This window comes from Barbus barbus, assembly GCF_936440315.1.
Source record: "Barbus barbus genome assembly, chromosome: 2".
Taxonomy (NCBI): Eukaryota; Metazoa; Chordata; class Actinopteri; order Cypriniformes; family Cyprinidae; genus Barbus; species Barbus barbus.
In genome coordinates, this window is record NC_136730.1 from 41,971,743 (window position 1) to 41,991,417 (window position 19,675).

Below are 19,675 nucleotides of genomic sequence, written 5' to 3' on the forward strand. Positions count from 1 at the left end.
GCTTGAAGGAGATGAGATGGAATAAGATCAAGCAGACAAGTAGTAGGATGATTAGAAAGGATGAATTTGGAGACTTCTTCCTCAGAGAGTGAAGAGAAGGATGTGAGGCAGTGTATGTTTGCTGGTAAGATGTGCTTGACAGACTGTGGTGTGGAAAATTGCACTTTTAATATTATTAATGAAGAGCGTGGCAAAGTCATCAGCTGTTAGAGTTGATGAAGGAGGGGGAGGAGGAGGACAAAGGAGGGAGGAAAACATTTTAAAGAGCATGCGAGAGTTTATTTATTATGATAGTATTCCCTTTTAGCAGTGGAGACATTAGCAGAGAAGGAAGAGGAGTGAGTGATGCACATTAAGGTCAGTAGGAGTTTTTGGTTTGTGCCATACCCTTTCTGCAGCCCTGAGCTTAGAACGATGTTCACGGAGAACATCTCTCAGCCAAGAGGCAGAAGTGCTGGTACGGGCTGGCCTGGAAGACAAGGGGCAGACAGTGTCTAAACAAGATGTAAGAGTGGAGCAGAAAGTATCCGTAGCACTGTTAGCATCAAGAGATGATAATTGTTTAGTGTTTAGGAGGAAGCGAAGATGAAACCATAGCAGATAGCCAGGAGGATGAGAGTGAGCGTAGGTTACGTTGAAAAGTGACATGTGGAGGGGTATGTGCTGTGTCAGGAACCATGTTGAGGTTAAGAGTGAGGAGGGAGTGATCCGAGGTGTGCAGTGGAGTAACCAGCACATGATCAGTGGAGCAGTGGTGTGTGTAAATAAGGTCCAGTTGGTTGCCTGATTTGTGAGTAGCCATAGTTAACACCCTCGAGATCAAAAGAGACAAGCAGAGTGTGGAAGTCTGCAGCCTGAGGTTTATCTAGGTGGATGCTGAAGTCTCCAAGCATAACTAGGGGAGTACCATCCTCAGGAAAGGTTGAGAGCAACACAGCTAATTCATCCAAGAAGTTACTTTGTGGTCCTTGGGGTCGATAAACAACTACAAAACGGATTTTAAAAGGGTGGGTAATAATGACTGAATGTGATTCAAAGGAGCTGTTAAAGGAACACTCCACTTTTTTTGGAAATAGGCTCATTTTACAACTCCCCTAGAGTTAAACAGTTGAGTTTTACAGTTTTTGAATCCATTCAGCCGATCTCCGGATCTGGTGGTAGCACTTTTAGCTCCGCTTAGCATAGATCATTGAATCCGATTAGACCATTAGCATCGTGCTCAAATGACCAAAGAGTTTTGATATTTTTCCCATTTAAAGCTTGACTCTTCTGTAGTTACATCGTGTACTAAGACTGACGAAAATTTAAATAAGATCGGCTGAATGTATTCAAAAACTCAACTGTTTAACTGTTTGTTTCCATCTATAGTGGATATAAAAAGTCTACACACCCCTGTTAAAATGCCAGGTTTCTGTGATGTAAAAAAATGAGACCAAGATAAATCACTTCAGAACTTTTTCCACCTTTAATGTAAACTGTAACCTGTACAACTAAATTAAAAAACAAACTGAAATCTTTTAGGAAAGGTGGAGTAAAAATAAAAAACTAAAATAATGTGGTTGCATAAGTGTGCACACCCGTAAACTAATACTTTGTTGAAGCACCTTTTGATTTGATTACACCACTCAGTCTTTTTGGGTAGGAGTCTATCAGCATGGCACATCTTGACTTCGCAATATTTGCCCACTCTTCTTTGCAAAAACGCTCCAAATCTGTCAGATTGCGAGGGTGTCTCCTGTGCACAGCCCTCTTCAGATCACCCCACAGATTTTCAGTCGGATTCAGGTCTGGGCTCTGGCTGGGCCACTCCAAAACTTTATCATCTTCTGGCGAAGCCATTCTTTTGTTGATTTGGATATGCTTTGGGTTGTTCCTCTTCATTGTCAGCTTTCTAGCAGAAGCCTGAAGGTTTTGTGCCAGTATTGACTGGTATTTGGAACCGTTCATAATTCCCTCCACCTTGACTAAGGCCCCAGTTCCAGCTGAAGAAAAACAGCCCTAAAGCGTGATGCTGCCACCACCATGCTTCACTGTGGGTATGGTGTTCCTTTGGTGATGCGCAGTGCTGTTTTTGTGCCAACCATACCTTTTAGAATTATGACCAAAAAATTCAACCTTGGTTTCATCAGACCATAACACATTTGCCCACATGCTTTTGGGAGACTTATGCAAAATCTAGCCGGGCTTGGATGTTTTTCTTGCCACCCTACCCCATAGCCCAGACACATGAAGAATATGGGAGATTGTTGTCATATGTACTACACAGCCAGTACTTGCCAGAAATTCCTGCAGCTCCTTTAATGTTACTGTAGGCCTCTTGGCAGCCTCTTGGCAAATATTTTCAACGATTTTGGAGGGACATCCATTGCATAGTAATATCACTGTTGCGCCATATTTTCTCCACTTGATGATGACGGTCTTCACTGTGTTCCAAGGTATATCTAACGCCTTGGAAATTCATTTGTACACTTCTCCTGACTGATACCTTTTAACAATGAAATCCCCCTGATGCTGTGGAAGCTCTCTGTGGACCATGGCTTTTGCTGTAAGATGCGACTAAGAAAATGTCAGGAAAAGCTTACTATAACATCTAAACTTTATTTGGGTTTATTTAGAGGCACTTTAAATGATGGCAGGTGTGTAATGACTCCTATTTAACATGTGAATGCTTAATTCTGAACACAGCCACATCCTTAGTTATAAGAGGGTGTACACACTTATGCATTATTTTAGTTTAATTTTTACTCCACCTTTCCTAAAAGATTTCAGTTTGTTTTTAAATTTAGTTGTACAGGTTATGGTTTACATTAAAGGTGGAAAAAGTTCTGAAAGTATTTATCTTGGTCTCATTTTTTTACATCACAGAAATCTGGCATTTTAACAGGGGTGTGTAGATTTTTCCATCCATCTATCCATCCATCCATTCATCCTATTGTTTTATAGTGCAAGTTATTAACGTTGAAGATTTTCTTCTAATATTGATATTTTATTTCAGCTTTTATTTCAATTACTGGAAATGCTTCATAATAGTTTTAGACATATCTAGGGACCAGAATATCTTTGGTTGTTCACACTGCACAATATTTAAATTTATAACAAAACTGTGAAAAATGCGGCGTGTAATCAAGTCCATTCATATCGACACTGAGCTGAATTCATCATGCCTCAGATGTTGCTTTAGGATTTACACATTTAAGCAGAAGCTGTGGCCAAAACCGCTCACTTGCTTAGTCATTTGCCAGTCAATGCATAGTGAATGTCACATTAAAGCCACAGGAAACAAGAAACAGGAAATGACATGATAGAGAGGACTCGGTAGACCCTCATGATTTTGTGCCATGTTCAATAAGCCTCCTACATACATCATAAATTGGCCAATTTATGACAAGGCAAGTAAATTATGTAGTGCAAATCTCCAAAAACTAAAATAAATATATATTTTTAATTACGTCACACCACATGATTTTTTGAGTCAATAAATGAAAACATTTCTTAAAAAAAATGGTATACAAATTTTTCAAAACCTTATAAAACCAACAAAGAGTATACTTACAAAGTCTGTTTCAAGGAAAGTGTGTGTCTTTTTAATATATATTTCTATTTAGTACTTAGTCATTTTAGTACTTCAAATGTAAATTTAATTTTATTATATTTATAAATAACATTGCATATTTAGACAACATTTTTTACATTCTCTCCCATTCATTGTAAAAATAAACAACTTGGTATTTATATAGTCTTTGGTATTTCTAAGAACGTGCCTTCCTTTTATACTTTATTGACCTATATATATATATATATATATATATATATATATATATATATATATATATATATATATATATATATATATATATATATATATATATATATATATATATATATATATATATATATATATATATATATATATATATATATATATATATATATATATATATGTGTGTGTGTGTGTGTGTGTGTGTGTGTGTAATTATAGAGAAAATAATGGTAAATTGCAACAGTATTTATATGGACTGACTCATTACACAGATTTTTTTTTGACAGAAATGGCCAGCAAAACAAGCATGAGGGTATAACCATGGTTATCTGGATATGACACTACGGTAATATATTGTTTTGGACATAAGGCATCATTTAATGCCATAGTATTACCTTCCAATACAACTGCGTTGTGGCACTGCCACAGTACTTTTTTGGTGGAAGGAGGAAAAACATTTTGCTGACGCTTTTTTTTTTTTTTTTTTTCTCCAATCTCAAAAAAGCAGTCAATCACCTCATCAGGAAGAGTTTTGTTCTAGAACCCATTATGTACAAAAGCTTAATTGGCATCCTTTGTGTGACTGAAGAGATTCAGACACAATCCCCTCAACACTGATGTTGACACACACTGATGCCTGACTTGAGAAAAAGCCCATTATTCATTCCACAGCTGTCAGGCCAAAGGCGTTGTATACAAAAACACAGATTTGCACCCGTGCAGTAGTATTTGACTACACCCAGTCGCAGAAATGGTGCATGAGCTTCCCTCTCCAGTGTACACGAAACAACAAAAAAGCTCTGGTGGACTCAAAAGAGTTTGCTCTGTAAAGACAGCAATGTGTTCACAGAGCACTGGGATTTTGGCCTAGTCAATAGAGCAGAAAGCAGCCTCCCACGGCCCACAACTCACCACTGTAGAAGCGGATCATGCAGCTAAGGTCTGAGTTGGCAGCTTCCTGCTGGACACGGAGCGGGTCTTCATAGCCCATAGCAGTCAGGTACTCATAGACCATCTGAAGAGGATGCTCGGAGGGGTCCAGCCTCCTACAAACAGAAGGAGACCAGAGTCAGAGCCGAGAACAAACTGAAATACAGCACTCTAAATCATAAACAACTGACAAATACACTTCAGAAACTGATGTCTTACAAAACCAGGGGCCAGATTCACAAAACATTGTGAAGGAATAGTTCACTCAAAAATGAAATTGCTGAAAATATGTTCTCCCTCAAGCCAAGATGTAGGACAGATTTGGAGAAATTTATTATTGCATCACTTGCTCAACAATGGATGCTCTGCAGTGAATGGGTGCCGTCAGAATGGGAGTCCAAACAGCTGATAAAAACATCACAATCCACACCACTTCAGTCCAAGAAGTGGACTTGACAAGAGAAAACCTGCATGTTTATAAGAAACCAATCCATCAAGACGTTTTTAAACTTCAAACCGTTGCTTTCTAGCTAAAATACAAGCCTTTTATTATTAATACTGCATTCTCCAGTAAAAATAAGTCTTCTCGTCTGAATCAGGAGAGAAATCTGCACAGATCACGATTGAAAACAGTTCTAAACCAATTTGTGGGTGGATTTTGATGTGAAAGGACAACAGTGATTGACTTTTTCACTGGAGGGAGCATTATTATGGATTATGAATGCGTATTTTGGTAAGAAGTTAAAACCTCTTGATGGGTTTGTTTCTTACAAACACGCAGCTGGACTGGAGTGGTGTGGATTACTCGTGGATTACGATGATGTTTTTATCAGATGTTTGGACTCTCATTCTGACGGCACCCATTCACTGCAGAGCATCCATTGCTGTGCTAATGATGAAATGATAAATTTCTCCAAATCTGATGAAGAAAGAAACTCATCTACATTTTGGATGGCCTGAGGGTGAGTAAATTTTCAGCTAATTTTAATTTTTGGGTGAACTATTCCTTTAAGAAACGAAAGATTATATGAACAGTAAATATTCCTTAATTGTTGCCATGTGTGTTTGTTTTGAATCAAATAACCAAATGAGTACAACATGGTGATGCCTCAAAATCGATATATTTGTATGTTTTTGACTGACTGGGGCATATTATTGAGCAATAAGGGAACTATCAGATTTATAATGACATTTCATAAATACCTGACATTATTTTTTTTTATTTCAGCTACCAATCCTCATGAAACTCTTGTGAAATACACTTACATGTATTGAATGTGCCCTTGCAATGTACTTATAATCCGTTTCCTCACGGGGACCAAAAAAAAAAAAAAAGCCCCACAAGGTCAAAATTTACTAGTATTACTATACATTTATTACTATATATATTTGTACACAAACAATAAGTCATTAATAGTTTTGGTAAATTTTCCTGGAAGAGAAAGTGTCATTTTTAGGTGAAATTACCAAATAAATAAATAAAAACAGAATTGCAATTTTGCAAAAAATTAATTAATTAAAAACAGCAGTAGAATTGCATGCAGATAAACTTTAAGGCATAAAACATTTTTTCAGTAACAGTTATTTATCACAAATATGGACAGACTGGTACACATTGTGGGAAATTACAAGTACTGAATAGTGTCAGCATGAAAATGTGGGGCTACACACAACCCCCTGAACCAGCGTGAAAACCCACAGGCGTTTCGATTTAAGATCAGACTCTGTCCTAACATCCTCCAGCAGTGCCTCTCCCTCAGAGTTGGGTGATTTCCCAGCACGCCTGACAGATAATATATCCCAATCCACAGGGATCACGTCTCGTCCAACTCAATATCTCAACATTCATTAAAGCACTGAAAGCAAAAGCACACCGAGCTCATGACGTCTGACAATATTCCCTTTAAACAAAGCAAATAATCAGTCTGTTGATCTGACTCGATCATCTGTTCGTGACATGACGGCATCCTGCTTTTTATTAAAACTGTCCGGCCTCATAATCATCCACCTCGCACAGCGCCGCCGCCTTTCTCTCCCTGATTAAATCGTCATCTCATTCCACAGCTCTAATCCTGTTAACGGATCCACGCGGCGCTCTGAAGCAGATAGGCCGGCGAACGCTGCAATCCATGACCCACAGCTGCTCCGATCACATGCTCACAAGCAGACCTGTCAGGTGTCCTCGTGTTGAAGCGGAGCAGGGGTCGGCCACACCGTACCTTCATAGCAGAAGCCCAGATCAGCAGACGGAGATTTGCTGAAGGGCTACAGGATTTGGGGAGTAATATATATATATATATATATATATATAGAATTGCAATTTTTCCAATAAAAACTGAAATTGCCATTTAAAGGGATAGTTCACCAAAGGACGATATTCTGAAGAATGTGGGAAACTGAGCAGTTCTGGGGAACCATTGACTTCCATAGTAGGAAAAAAAAAATACTATGGAAGTCAATGGTACCCCAGAACTGCTCAGTTTCCCACATTCTTCAGAATATCTTCTTTTGTGTTCAGCAGAACAAAGACATTCATACAGGTTTGGAACTACTTCAGGGTGAGAAAATAATGACCGAATTTTCATTTTTGGGTGAACTATCCCTTTAACGGACTCTTTTCATAGCTTCATTCTCTGGTTTCTCTCATTCATCCACTTTAGCTCCTCTTTGTATGTACGCGCGAGTGTATGTTTATTCATTTGTTGGTTTAGAGTAGTTATGCGTGTTAGCCGTTAGTCAATAAAACTTTTGAGCACAAATTACATGAGTTTCTGGTCCTGCTTGTGAATAGTGTCCCTTTACGATTTTGATCCTCGCTACATGCTCTAATGCATTAATAATGTAGGAAAGATATTTTCTGTAGCCACGAAAATATGCTCTCTTACAGTTGATATGAACGTTCGCTGGACGAACAGATTAGCGGATGACTATCAATTCTGCTACAGTTACTACTGGCAGCTGATATAAATCATTTTAATTAATTGTAATTATTTATATACATTTCCCTTTTGAGCTAATTTGCGACATTATTATTATTGAATAAATTAAATACATAAAAATATAAAAAATACTAAAAACAAAAATAAGACATTTTAATTTTGTAATTTAGCTGTAAAAGAAAGAAATCTGTATTTAATAAATATTATTATTTATTACTCAATAAATCAAAAATAGATAGTACTTTTGCATTAAAATAAAAACAGTATAATAAATTATTTTTATTATTTGTACTACTACTAAAAATAAATGCAATCAAAATAAGAATTATTGTAATTTTGCTGTATAATTTGTGTTTAAGAAAAACAACAATTACTAGTAGTAGTACATAAATATATAAAAATCTAAATGACAATAGAAACAAAATGAGAAATATTTTTGTAATTTAAAAAGTATTTAAGATAAATACAATAATAAATAACTAATTACAGCATAATAATAATAAAATATTTTTTAATTTATACAATTACTAAAAAAAAAAAAAACGTTGTAATATTGATGTAAAATAAAAAATAAATAACAATAAACAATAATAATTTTATAATATTACAATCCTAATATTTATGGATGTCTTAATTTCTTCAATTTAAAACGTTAAACCACTGAACTTTTATTTTGCCCTCAAAGCTTCTCTTTTGTTGATGAGCTCTTCTCATTAAAAGTATGGGAAGATGGTTAGTGCATGCTAAATTTCCAAATGCACATTAAAGGGGTGGTTGATTGTGATTTCACTTTTTTTAAACTTTAGTTAGCGAGTAATGTTGCAAAATAAACAATATCTGCAAAGTTGTGACGCTGAAAGTTCAATACAAACGGAGGTATAGACTTAAAATTACGGCAGTTTAATGCCTACAAATATGGCAACAAATCCCGGAACTTTACATAAACCCCGGCCCCCGAGCCATGTTGCACTGCTTTAGAAAAGAGGAAGGCTTGTTGCCATGCCGTCAAAACTAGGGGTGCAGGAAAAAATCTATTCAAATATGAATCACGAGTGTGTCTTCTAAAGATTCTAATGGAAGTTTCAAAATCAATGTTCTAAAGCAGCGGTTCTTAATACTGTACCTCGTGTCCCCTGCATCGCTCTCTCTCTCAGCTCCAATAAACTGTGTTCCAATTATACACTTTGTGTGTATAGATAGATATTTCTCACATAGCTGCGAAAAGCATTAAACATGGATGTGCACGCGGTTGCCATAGTAGTGAGCAATCTTTGCTGGAAAACACTTCTTTCTTTTACAAAGTAAACAACTACTTTACAAAAATGCTACAACACAATCATGTATTCTGCTGTATTACATCTTTAATCAGGGTAAAACCGTATATTAGAAGCTAACATAAGCAGTAGCATTTACAAATAACAGCATATCTAAAAGTATGAGACAGCAACAAACAAAGAAACATTATTGAGAGCCATGCTCGGCTTGTACAGGTTCTGCGTGATCCTCTTCACTAATATTCTCTGAGTCTCAATCGGGCTCAAATTGATGAGCAGTATAGACGACGCCATTGTTTAAAATACAACCGGAGCACATGCCGCTGAGGCGAGGGGCGGGACGTTTAGACACGCACTAGAGGCGGTTTAGCCAATCACAACACACTGGGTCAGCTAACCATTCAGAGCCCATCGCGTATTTCTGAGGGAGGGGCTTCATAAAACCAGGAAATGATCAGGGCGTTTATCAGAGAAGGGACAGAGCGGTGTAGAATAAAGGTAAATTATGTGAAAAATAATGTGATTTTTAAAAACAAAGCATAAACATGTTAGACTGCACCCCATAAACACAATCAAGCCTAGAAAAAAAAAAAAAAAAACGTCAACCACCCCTTTAATGCTACTCAGAGCAGACATTTACTGCGAAACAACCCAGCCGCACTGAGACACTGAAAACACTGGCGGATAATGAGCCGATTGCAAACACGCACTGCATTTATTTCAGTTGCCTTTGCAGCTAATAACTGCATTAAGCCATATTGTGCTTTTGTTTTTATTTCGACTAATCATGCAGCCCGACTCTGCAGTCGCCCCAGCTTTGCTCTTTGCTTTGAGAGGCAGAGTGAAACTGACAAGGACACTTTAGGGATTTAATGGTTTCTTGCTGCTCACCTGAAGTGAAATAAATAGCAGACGAGGATAGAAAGCGTGCACACACACACACACACACACACATCAGCAGATGTCCCTGTGAGCTGCTCTAATGTGCAGCCTCCTCACAGCTAATTCAGCTTAGCTTTACCTCGGCTCAGGGCTGGACTGCTTCCTGCAAAATAATGTGATTTCAGCCATCTCAGCCACAGCCCAGTCATTCCCAGAAGGGCAGAGAGAGGGGAAAGCATGACTTGCTTCTCTCTCTTTGTCAGACACACCTTCAAAACCACCACAGACACTGCAGACGGCAGACACTAGACTCACACACACACACACACACACACACAGGGGAAAGCACAAACCCGCCTCGAGAGCGCAGGGAGTGTTGCAAACGCCTGCATATTCTGGCATTTTGCTCTTGTGCACTTATCAGTAGCGGTTGCTAAGACACTATTACTAATGTTCATACTGTTTTCAAAATGTGGGTTTTTTCAAACTCTGGTAGTAATGATTGTAAAAGGACAGGTCACTCAAAAAAAGTTCAAATTCTGTCATTTTTTTCGAAAATGTTCAAAAGTGAAGACATTACGTTGCGCTGTAAAAATAAAACATTTTTAAATAATTGATTTACAAAAAAGCATTTACATAGAAATAATTAGAAAATTTTCTAATTAAAATATTTTAGACTTAAAAAGAATCAAAATACTGATCTAATTCACAAAAAAAAAAATAAAAAAAAATTGCCAAATTGTGCAGCCCTACAAAAATGTATAGCAAAAAAAAATTAATGTAAAAAAATAATAATTAATAAATAAAAATAAATAAATACAAATCACATTTTAGCAGGGAAACAAAAAGAAATATTTTTTTTTGCAATAATCAGATGACTACATTTTCAAGCTCATTACAAGGCTAATGAATAAATGGGAATAAAATATTGAATATAAATATTGATTGAAATTATATTACTTCTATTTATTTACTATACAGTTCATATTTATTTTATATAAATATAGTTATATTAACATTATACAATTTATACTATTTATATAAATTCATATATTTACAGCCAAGTAGGAAATAAACTGCCATTGGCAAAAATAAGTTAGCAGTCATCGAATGAAAATATTCGAGCAGAGAAGTAGCAGTAGACCAATCAGAATCAAGTATCTCAGACAATCGTGTAATATTTTTTTATTTTTATTTTAAATATTCTTTAGAGGAGTTACTATAATTCATTCACTGTATAATATTTCTGTTTCATAAACACACAGATGCATCAGGCTTCATAAACTATCAGCAACACATGAATAGAAAATAAAATGTTTTTTTCTTGCGTTTATACTTTTCATGTTCTAACCACTGCTTCCAATATTCACAAATCATTCACACAATTTCGATAAATCTCATCTGTGTATTAGTCACAGGTAGATCAATCCACAACAACATTCAAATCGTCACAGAAAACCAAGCATTTAAGTTTGCATGGTACAAAAACTCATTTATAAACAAACACGTAAAAAAAATAAAATAAAAAAAAAGTACTTATTAAATTTTAACTAAACGAAAAAAAATTCAGACACTTTATTGCATCATAACTGCAAGTTAATGAAATATAACTATTAGAATTTATATTTCTATTAAATGTGGTTAGAACCCTAGAGTGTTTTTAACCCTATTAAGCAGGGCTTAAACATTAACGAAGGACAAATACATTTGTAATGACTCATTTGTAACGATGACGCTTTAATTTAGTACATTATAAATATTAATTTTAAATACAATATTGAACACACAACAGTTAAAATTATAACAATCAAATTTTATATTACAAAATTATTACATAACTACAAAATTATAAATAAGAATACAATTAAAACACTTTACATGTGCTTTAGTATGTTAGTAAACACATCAAAATAATTTTAAAGCATAACAAAAGATTTTTAAAACAATGACTTGTAAAGAAATGCACTTTAAAGTAACACTTTTAATTTGACCATTACAAAGTGCACTTTTTAAAAGTGCACTTGAGCATGTTAAGCAACGCTTAAGTCATGAAAGTGTATTTTTTACACTTAAGTGGTCTTTTATGCCATAAATATTACATAACCTGCAAAAGTTGCTTGTTAAAAATATACTTTAATTTGAAGTACACTGCAAATGCATGTTCAACACAATTAAGTGCACTTCTCACACTCCAGCCGGGCCTTCAGGCCATCCTTACTGTAGGACCCTGAGATAAGACGAGCATGTTCATGATGACGATATCCTGGAGGATCATTAACATTTAAAATATGTGACCCTGGAGCACAAAACCAGTCTTAAGTTGTACGGGTATATTTGTAGCAATAGCCAAAAATACATAGTATGGGTCAAAATTATTGATTTTTCTTTTGTCAAAAACCATGCATATTAAGCAAAGATCATGTTCCATGAAGATATTTTATAAATTGCATTGCTAAGGACTTCATTTGGACGACTTTAAAGGTGATTTTCTCAATATTTAGATTTTTTTTTGCACCCTCCGATTCCAGATAGTTGTATCTCAGCCAAATATTGTCCTATAATCCTAATAAAACACCATACATCAACAGAAAGCTTATTTATTAATCAGCTTTCAGATGATGTATAAATCTCAATTTCCCAAAATTTACCCTTATTATGGTTTTGTGGTCCAGGGTCACATATGTGCAAATAAAGGACCAACCTACAACTCACATAACCAGTTGTTTATAACCAATAAGCATCTGATATTCACCTTATAATTTCTGATAAACACCCTGACCTGCGTCTGCGCGTGTGTGTGTCTGTGTGTGTGTGCGGCCCGACTGCTCCACAGCGTGAGTCTGATAAGGATTATCATCAAAACAAGACCTCGTCTAGCCAGAAAATTACAGCTGGGTGACTGAGCATCTGCGTTACCTGATTAAGTCTCCGTGCAGCTGCAGATAGAGGCCCTGCACGTCTCTCTGAGCGCACAGCTCCTCGGCGGTGGTGTTGGTGGAGCAGAGCACCAGCTTCAGGTCCGGCTGGGCACTGCTGGAGGTCTGGGGCCCTGGGGCTGGAGGCTGAGGCTCCGAGGCCCCGTAGAGACACACGCAGCCTCGCTGAGCGTCGCCCTTCAGCCAGTCCCGCTCACGAGAGCCGAAGCGCGTCTTCCGTGTCACACAGCCTCGACTGCCGTTCCTCTTCATGTTACGCTGCGGAGAAGAGTCTAGATTAGATGCTGCTTGCATTCTTTAGAGAAATTATGTCCTTCTAGAAATAAGGTCAAATAAAATGTTTGAGTCCAAATCAGTCGTAGGAAATCATGCCTTGGTAACCACAAGTTGGTGGCTGTCGGGACTCCACCCTGCAACACAAAGCCTGTTTGAGAGACACCAGGCTTTGTTTTCGCTTGGCGCAAATATTTACCCAGGGCACAAACACCCTGCAGAGATGTGTGAGTCGAGACCACTTCAGAGACGACATGTCATTAGTAAAGCTGGTGAAATCATTTTCTGATGATGCTCAGACCACTACACACTGGCATCAGCAGCTCTGGGTGTCTAAAATAACAGTGGACCTTTCGTTGGAAGGATAAAAAAATCTAAATATTGAACTTCTTTTGGGTTCAACAGAAGGAAGGAAGTAATATAGGTTTAGAGCAACCTGTTAAATAATAATTATTATTATTATTATTATATTCCACATAATATTTATTTATTTATAAAGAAAGAAAGAAAATAAGTCATATTGGTTTGGAACAACCGGTTTAATATTCATAATAAGATAATAAAATCATAAAAAAAATAAATGTATAATAATAATGTTGTTCCAAACCTGATTCTTTCTTCAGTGAAGCATAATATAATATAATGACTCATCATTATTAACCTTTCTAATCACATACTCAAACCTTTTTCTGCATTTGTTTACTTATTTTTGAATAATATTTATCCACAAAAGGTCACTGATCAAATCGGATCAGAAACTAGAGGTGATTTGGCAATTTCTCATACATGCCGTCTTCTATGTCTATGTTTGTTCTACTCATTTAAATAATGTGGTAATAATAAAAGTGAGCAGTATTTCACAGCTGACTTCTCCTAATCAAATCCTTTCTATCTGCACTCATCTGTCAAGTTATGTTTACTGTAAGTGTGACATAAATAATAATGACATGTATTAATATTGATGAATGAGAACATTGCATTGGATCCTAATGCTGTGAATAATGAAAAGTTTTTTTTTAAATAGATAAGAGCAACTAGATAAGATAGCATGACTATAAGAACACAGTGATCTAATAATAGTGGGGAAGAGCATTGTAAGCTGAACAAGGTAACTGCTTATTCACTCACAGGCAGGAGGAAGCATCGGACATCTACATTTGTCCAGATAATCTATTACAGTGCCTGAATATAATGACGGGCATATTTCCTGTAAGCGTATTATGTGCTGTGTATTGTGAAGATAATGGTCGTAGCATCATCACGTCACACAACGCATTCCTGCGTTCATGAACGGCTAGATGCAGCGGAATGGAACAGAACGCAGGTGTTTCCAGATATGGCAAGCTGTTTTAATATGCATTTAATTAAAAGAACTATCGAATTTAATGTATGTTTTTAGTATTTATTTTTGTATTACTACTAAGCAATCTAAATCGTGACTAATATATTTTTTCAATTTCAGTTTACAGCCATGTGATCAGATGTTTTTTTTTTTTTTTTTTTATATGTGGAGGTGCAGAGCCCCAATTTACCAAAAAAATTAAATTGTTATTTTTAGAGATGCACTGATTGCAATTTTCTTGGCCGATTCCCGATTTTTTGTTTGTTTATACCTGTCGATACAGATTTTTGCCGATTCTCTTTCTAAAAACAATTGACATCATATACAAACAAAAATCTATACATGTAAAAAGTTATTTACATAATACGAAATTATTAAACATTACAATTCCCCCAATCTGGACAAAGTTACAGATGTTCTCTCACTCAAACAACTCTCAAAATAAAGTGCTCCATGTCTAGAAAAGACGTAGAAATACCAATTATATAACACATCATATATTGTCCAGTCTATAGTTATGATTATCACAATGTCATATCGATTTCAAGAGAATATAAGGATGTCACTTCCGAAAGTTTGTTTCAAGTACACCATATTGGTCCTCCTAACAGCATGAAAAAGGACATTTTTATTCAAATTCTGTATGGAGAATAGGCTATATACAGCAAAGAAAGCGCACTTCCTTAAAAAGCTGTCACTCATTTCAGTTTAGCGCGATCTCTGATTCGGCTATAATCAATGAATGTCTCAACACGGCACAATTAATCTCTTATTTACATCACCTCTACACTTTGATCATTATAATCGGGGGATTCGCATCAAGAGCTTCCAGAACTCTGGACTGAACAAGAACACTCGCGTTCTGCGCGGTGAGTGGATTCTGACTCACTAAAACTCCTCTGATTGGACACTGTGTTATAGAAATCAACAGCTATGTCTCTGATTTGCTACAAAGTACAACGCTGCAAAAACAGAGCGCAAACACAAATACACATCTGATTCTGACCCGAGGCGGCTGCCGGATACCTTCATTGTTTTTATTTATTTAGTTGCTTCTTTCTTGAGTCTTGAACTTGTTTACATACGTTTTCCTTAAATCAGGGCTGTCCAAACTTGGTCCTGGAGGGCAGGTGTCCTGCAGAGTTTAGCTCCAACTTGCCTCAACACTCCTGCAGCTTCTAGTATGCCTAGTAAGAGCTTGATTAGCAGCTTCAGGTGTGTTTAATTAGGGTTGGAGCTAAACTCTGCAGGACACCGGCCCTCCAGGACAGAGTTTGGACAGCCCTGTCTTAAATTATCCTGGCAACCCATTTTTTAAGTCTGGACTATTGTGACCCAGGGTTTGAAAACCAATGCTTTAGAGTATCATTTCACTTGGGCTATAAAAAAAAAAAAAAAAAAAAAAAAAACAACATTAAAAGGGATAGTACCGCCAAAAAAATTTTTTTTTTAAATCTGTCATTTACTTACCCTCATTTAGTTTCAACCCCAAATGACTTGCTTTCTTTTGCGCAACATAAAACAAGGTATTTTGAAGACTGTTGGTAACAAAGCTGTTTTGGTTACCAGTTACTTTCATTGCATGAACAAATAATACTGAGATTTCATAGTTTGCGTTAGGCCATTGTAGCCTAAATGTTTGTGTAATAAATTTTATGCTGAAATAAAATATTTCTTTCTAAAGCTACTATTTGTAATGTCTACTTGCTACGTTCTCATTGAACACAATAATAGCTTTAAATAATCTTTTCACAGAATTTTAGTATAAAATTTTAGTATAAAATTTAGGGATAAAATGTCTGCCTACAGGGGGTCTTTAAGAAACAAACTGTGCTCCAAGTACACTTATGTGGCCTTTTATTTCACCAATAATATATTATCTGCAAGTACAGTTTTAAAAGTAGTAATGCACCAGTTTGCGGTTGAATGCATGACTCAGAATCCGAGCCGTTTGAAAGGTAGGCCTATAGTTTTAAGGAATACATGTTAAAACAGCTTGCCATACTCAAGTCGCGTTTTTAAAACTATAACTAAACTACTTTTTCTCATCATGTCAACAGTGCTCAGGGAGCGAGTTTCTAAAAAACAGCGAGACGCGATGAAATGAGTGCACAGAGACAGAAATAGCAATTACAAAATAGCCAGAACAGCCCCTAACATGTTACCATTCTGATGCAGCCTATAAACTAATAAAGAGAAGCGACATAAAGTGAGAGCAATCTCTTTCATTCGAAATGGCATTGAGATTTAGACCATCTACTATCACAGGATGGGTCACAAAACCCAGTGAACCGCCTACACAGACAGCGATATCGAGCATCACAGGCGCGTTTCGAGACGCGGAACACGATGCTGTCTAGCTAGGGCGCTCGCTGGGTTTGAGACACGGCGGCGTGTGGAAGTGTTATACAGATAATTGCTGATGCAGTTCACGGATTCACACGTACTTTGGCCCTGCTGCTTAACAGCAACGCCGAGACCTAAACAGAGCTAGATCTGGTACCTTTAAAACGCGTATTCCCGTTCCCGCTCGGGCTGTCGGTGCTTCATGCAGCACCGGGATCAGCGGCGCTCCGCTGCCCGCCTGGACATCCTCCACATCGGCTGCATTTCTCCGCTCCGTGTCGGCGCTCTGGAGCGACCGCGCTGTGCTTTTCTCGTCCTTCATTTCGCCTACATTTGACGTCTTTCAGCACAGAAATCCAGATGTAAGATACCAATCGGCGACAGATAAATTCCAGTACAGAAGACGGTAGAAAAAGCCCATCCTGATTTGATGAGACGCCATAGTGGGACTGAAGCGCACGGCTGTCAAATAAACCCAATCAATAAACATAAGGGGGCGGCGCTCATTATTATTCATAGATAACTCCGCCCATTCATGCACTTCCGCTGCTGAATTATTCATGAGAATCCTTAAACCTGAGGCCAGTTGTTCAAAAGTAACCTGATCGGATTTTGGCCATCGGATTGGATCAAATCTTGAAAATGGGTTGTTCAAATGAAAAAGGGATTCTTAATTCGGAGTAGATTGGTTTTGATCTGGATTAAATCCAAAATTTGTGTTGTTCAAAACGTTTTTGTAAGATTGGGATACTTTTGATCCACAAAAAAAATGATTATTCTGATCCCAGCAAAAGGGTGGATTTCAGGAACAAAAATACAATAAATCTTTAAAACTGGTCCAAAAAAATACAACATTTGTAACATGTAATATATCCCCAAATTACGGTGGCCGAGAGAGCTCAACATGCTGCAAATAGAAAAAACACCTGCAAATAAAGAAAACAACTTCCCCAATTTTACAACGCACACGCTGCTCATGCTCACAACACAACCAAACAAAGAAACGCACTGCAAATAAAATGTATTTGTTTGTGTTGTGAGCATTTGCAGCACCTGCTGTCAAACTGATGAAGATGTTTTCTTGACTTGCTCTTGCTTTTTCTATTTGCATGTGTTTTCTGAAGTTGCAGCGCATTGAGCTCTCTCGGCCACCGTACCAAATCCCCAAACAGCTGTAAATATTACAAAAATAAAATATATATGTTTTCTTTTTTTAAATCACTGATTGTAAACTACATTGGCACAATCATCAGAGATGGACCAGTCAGAAGTAGTTATGCAAAATCTAGAATGCCAAACATTGTCTTTTTTTCCCCCCCCATCTCAATTTTTTTTTCCTCCATGTCCCTTTAGGGGCTCCGTAGAGCACTAGTAATCCAGATTTGGAAATCTGAAAAAGTGTGTATCTGGATCTGGGTGATCTAATCCAATTTTGCTTTGAAAAACCGGCACAAAAGTAAGATGGGTTACCTGATCCTGGATAGCAAAACATGGGATTTTCAAATCCATATCATTCTGATCCAGATTAAACTGATTTGAAACGGTTCAATTAGCCACTTTTTTTTTTTATAACACATTTTATTTAGAATTCAACACAGGTTGAACATTTACTGAGTACGCAGCTCTCCAGAAGAGGCAAAAAATCGACCATTTTCTTTTAGTTAATCAATATCCATTTTGTATTGTTTCTGATAATGACACTTCCTCCATCAGTCTGTTCTGTTAAAAGAACATCAGGTCTGTAAATCTAGAGATTTGGAGTCATTCACTCTTATCAAGAATCACTGACCTCTGTCACCCAAACTGGAATGATTAGCTCTTCTTGTGCAATGTGTTTTGAAGCAGTTAAACTTTAAACTGAACGTACATTTTGTAGCACGCTATAAATCAGGCATATTGAGATAAATGTGACGTTTTAGCAAATATAAAGCATAAAGTCTGTGACTGTAAACGTGTCAAGGAAGCTGAGTAGGAAGTTGAGGAAGAAATGAGGACTTACCAGTCTGACAACAAATTACATAAAACAGGTTATGAATTCACAACTGTTTTCTCAGCAGTAAGCACTTATATATTCTCTTTGTGTTATATGACAGTCACATTAAAACTAGGCTATCTAAAACGGTCAAAACTGATCTTGGGAACAATTCAAGTTCAAGTTTATTTGTATAGCGCTTCTAACGAATCGGTGCAAAGCAGCTCTACAGGAAATTAAGTTTCCACAATATATTTATATATTGCAGAACCTTAATATATTTCACTTATGGCAAAATTAGGTAATTCTGTATGTTGTCTGAGCTTTGGCATCCTCTGAGGTCCTCTGAGGGGTTGGCATCATCTTTTCTCAGGTGTTCGGTCATCTCAGATCATTTAAGGGTTGGATCCAGACTGAAGCTTCTGTAATTCCTAGTTACAGAAACAGAGAAACAAATAGAGACATAATTAGCGTAGCTGCTGTTCCATCTAAGCAGAAATGATTTGTTCAACCCAAGCTAAAGAATAATAATAATGTACATCAGATATAACTGAAGTACAAGATTATAAGATGCATTATGTGAATGCTTGGCTAAAGAGATAGAGTAGTGGAAAGAGTAGTGGACTTTGCTATCCTAGGTACTACCAAAAGTCCAGAGTTTTGCGACCTTAGGGAGAGGGTTGGATTGTAGCGTGGTAGAAGACAAGTTAGGTACGCAGGAGCTGAACCATTTAGGGCCTTATAGGCAATATTTTGTAAATGATACGGAACTTAATAGGTAGCCAGTGCAGAGACTGTAAAATTGGGGTAATATGATCATATTTTCTTGACCTGGTAAGAACTCTAGCCGCTGCATTTTGGACTATCTGTAGCTTGTTTATTGAAGATGCAGGACAACCACCTAGCAGTGCATTACAATAGTTCAGTCTAGAGGTCATGAATGCATGAACTAGCTTTTCTGCATCAGAAACAGGTAGCATGTGGCAATGTTTCTAAGATCAGGCTCCTGAAGTCCCTCTTC

General features: G+C 36.9%; 1 protein-coding gene across 1 annotated transcript in view; it reads right to left on the reverse strand.

The window, feature by feature from the left end:
- phlpp2 (PH domain and leucine rich repeat protein phosphatase 2) overlaps positions 1–17,127 on the reverse strand; it is a 68,197-nt gene extending 51,070 nt beyond the window's left edge. The window contains exons 1-3 of the mRNA XM_079436303.1: positions 16,840–17,127; positions 12,702–12,979; positions 4,673–4,806 (exon numbers count right to left, since the gene is read on the reverse strand). Coding sequence (XP_079292429.1) covers positions 4,673–4,806; positions 12,702–12,979; positions 16,840–17,004 — 577 coding nt within the window. The 5' untranslated portion in view covers positions 17,005–17,127. The remainder of the gene's footprint in view (positions 1–4,672; positions 4,807–12,701; positions 12,980–16,839) is intronic.
- Positions 17,128–19,675: the final 2,548 nt, after the last annotated feature.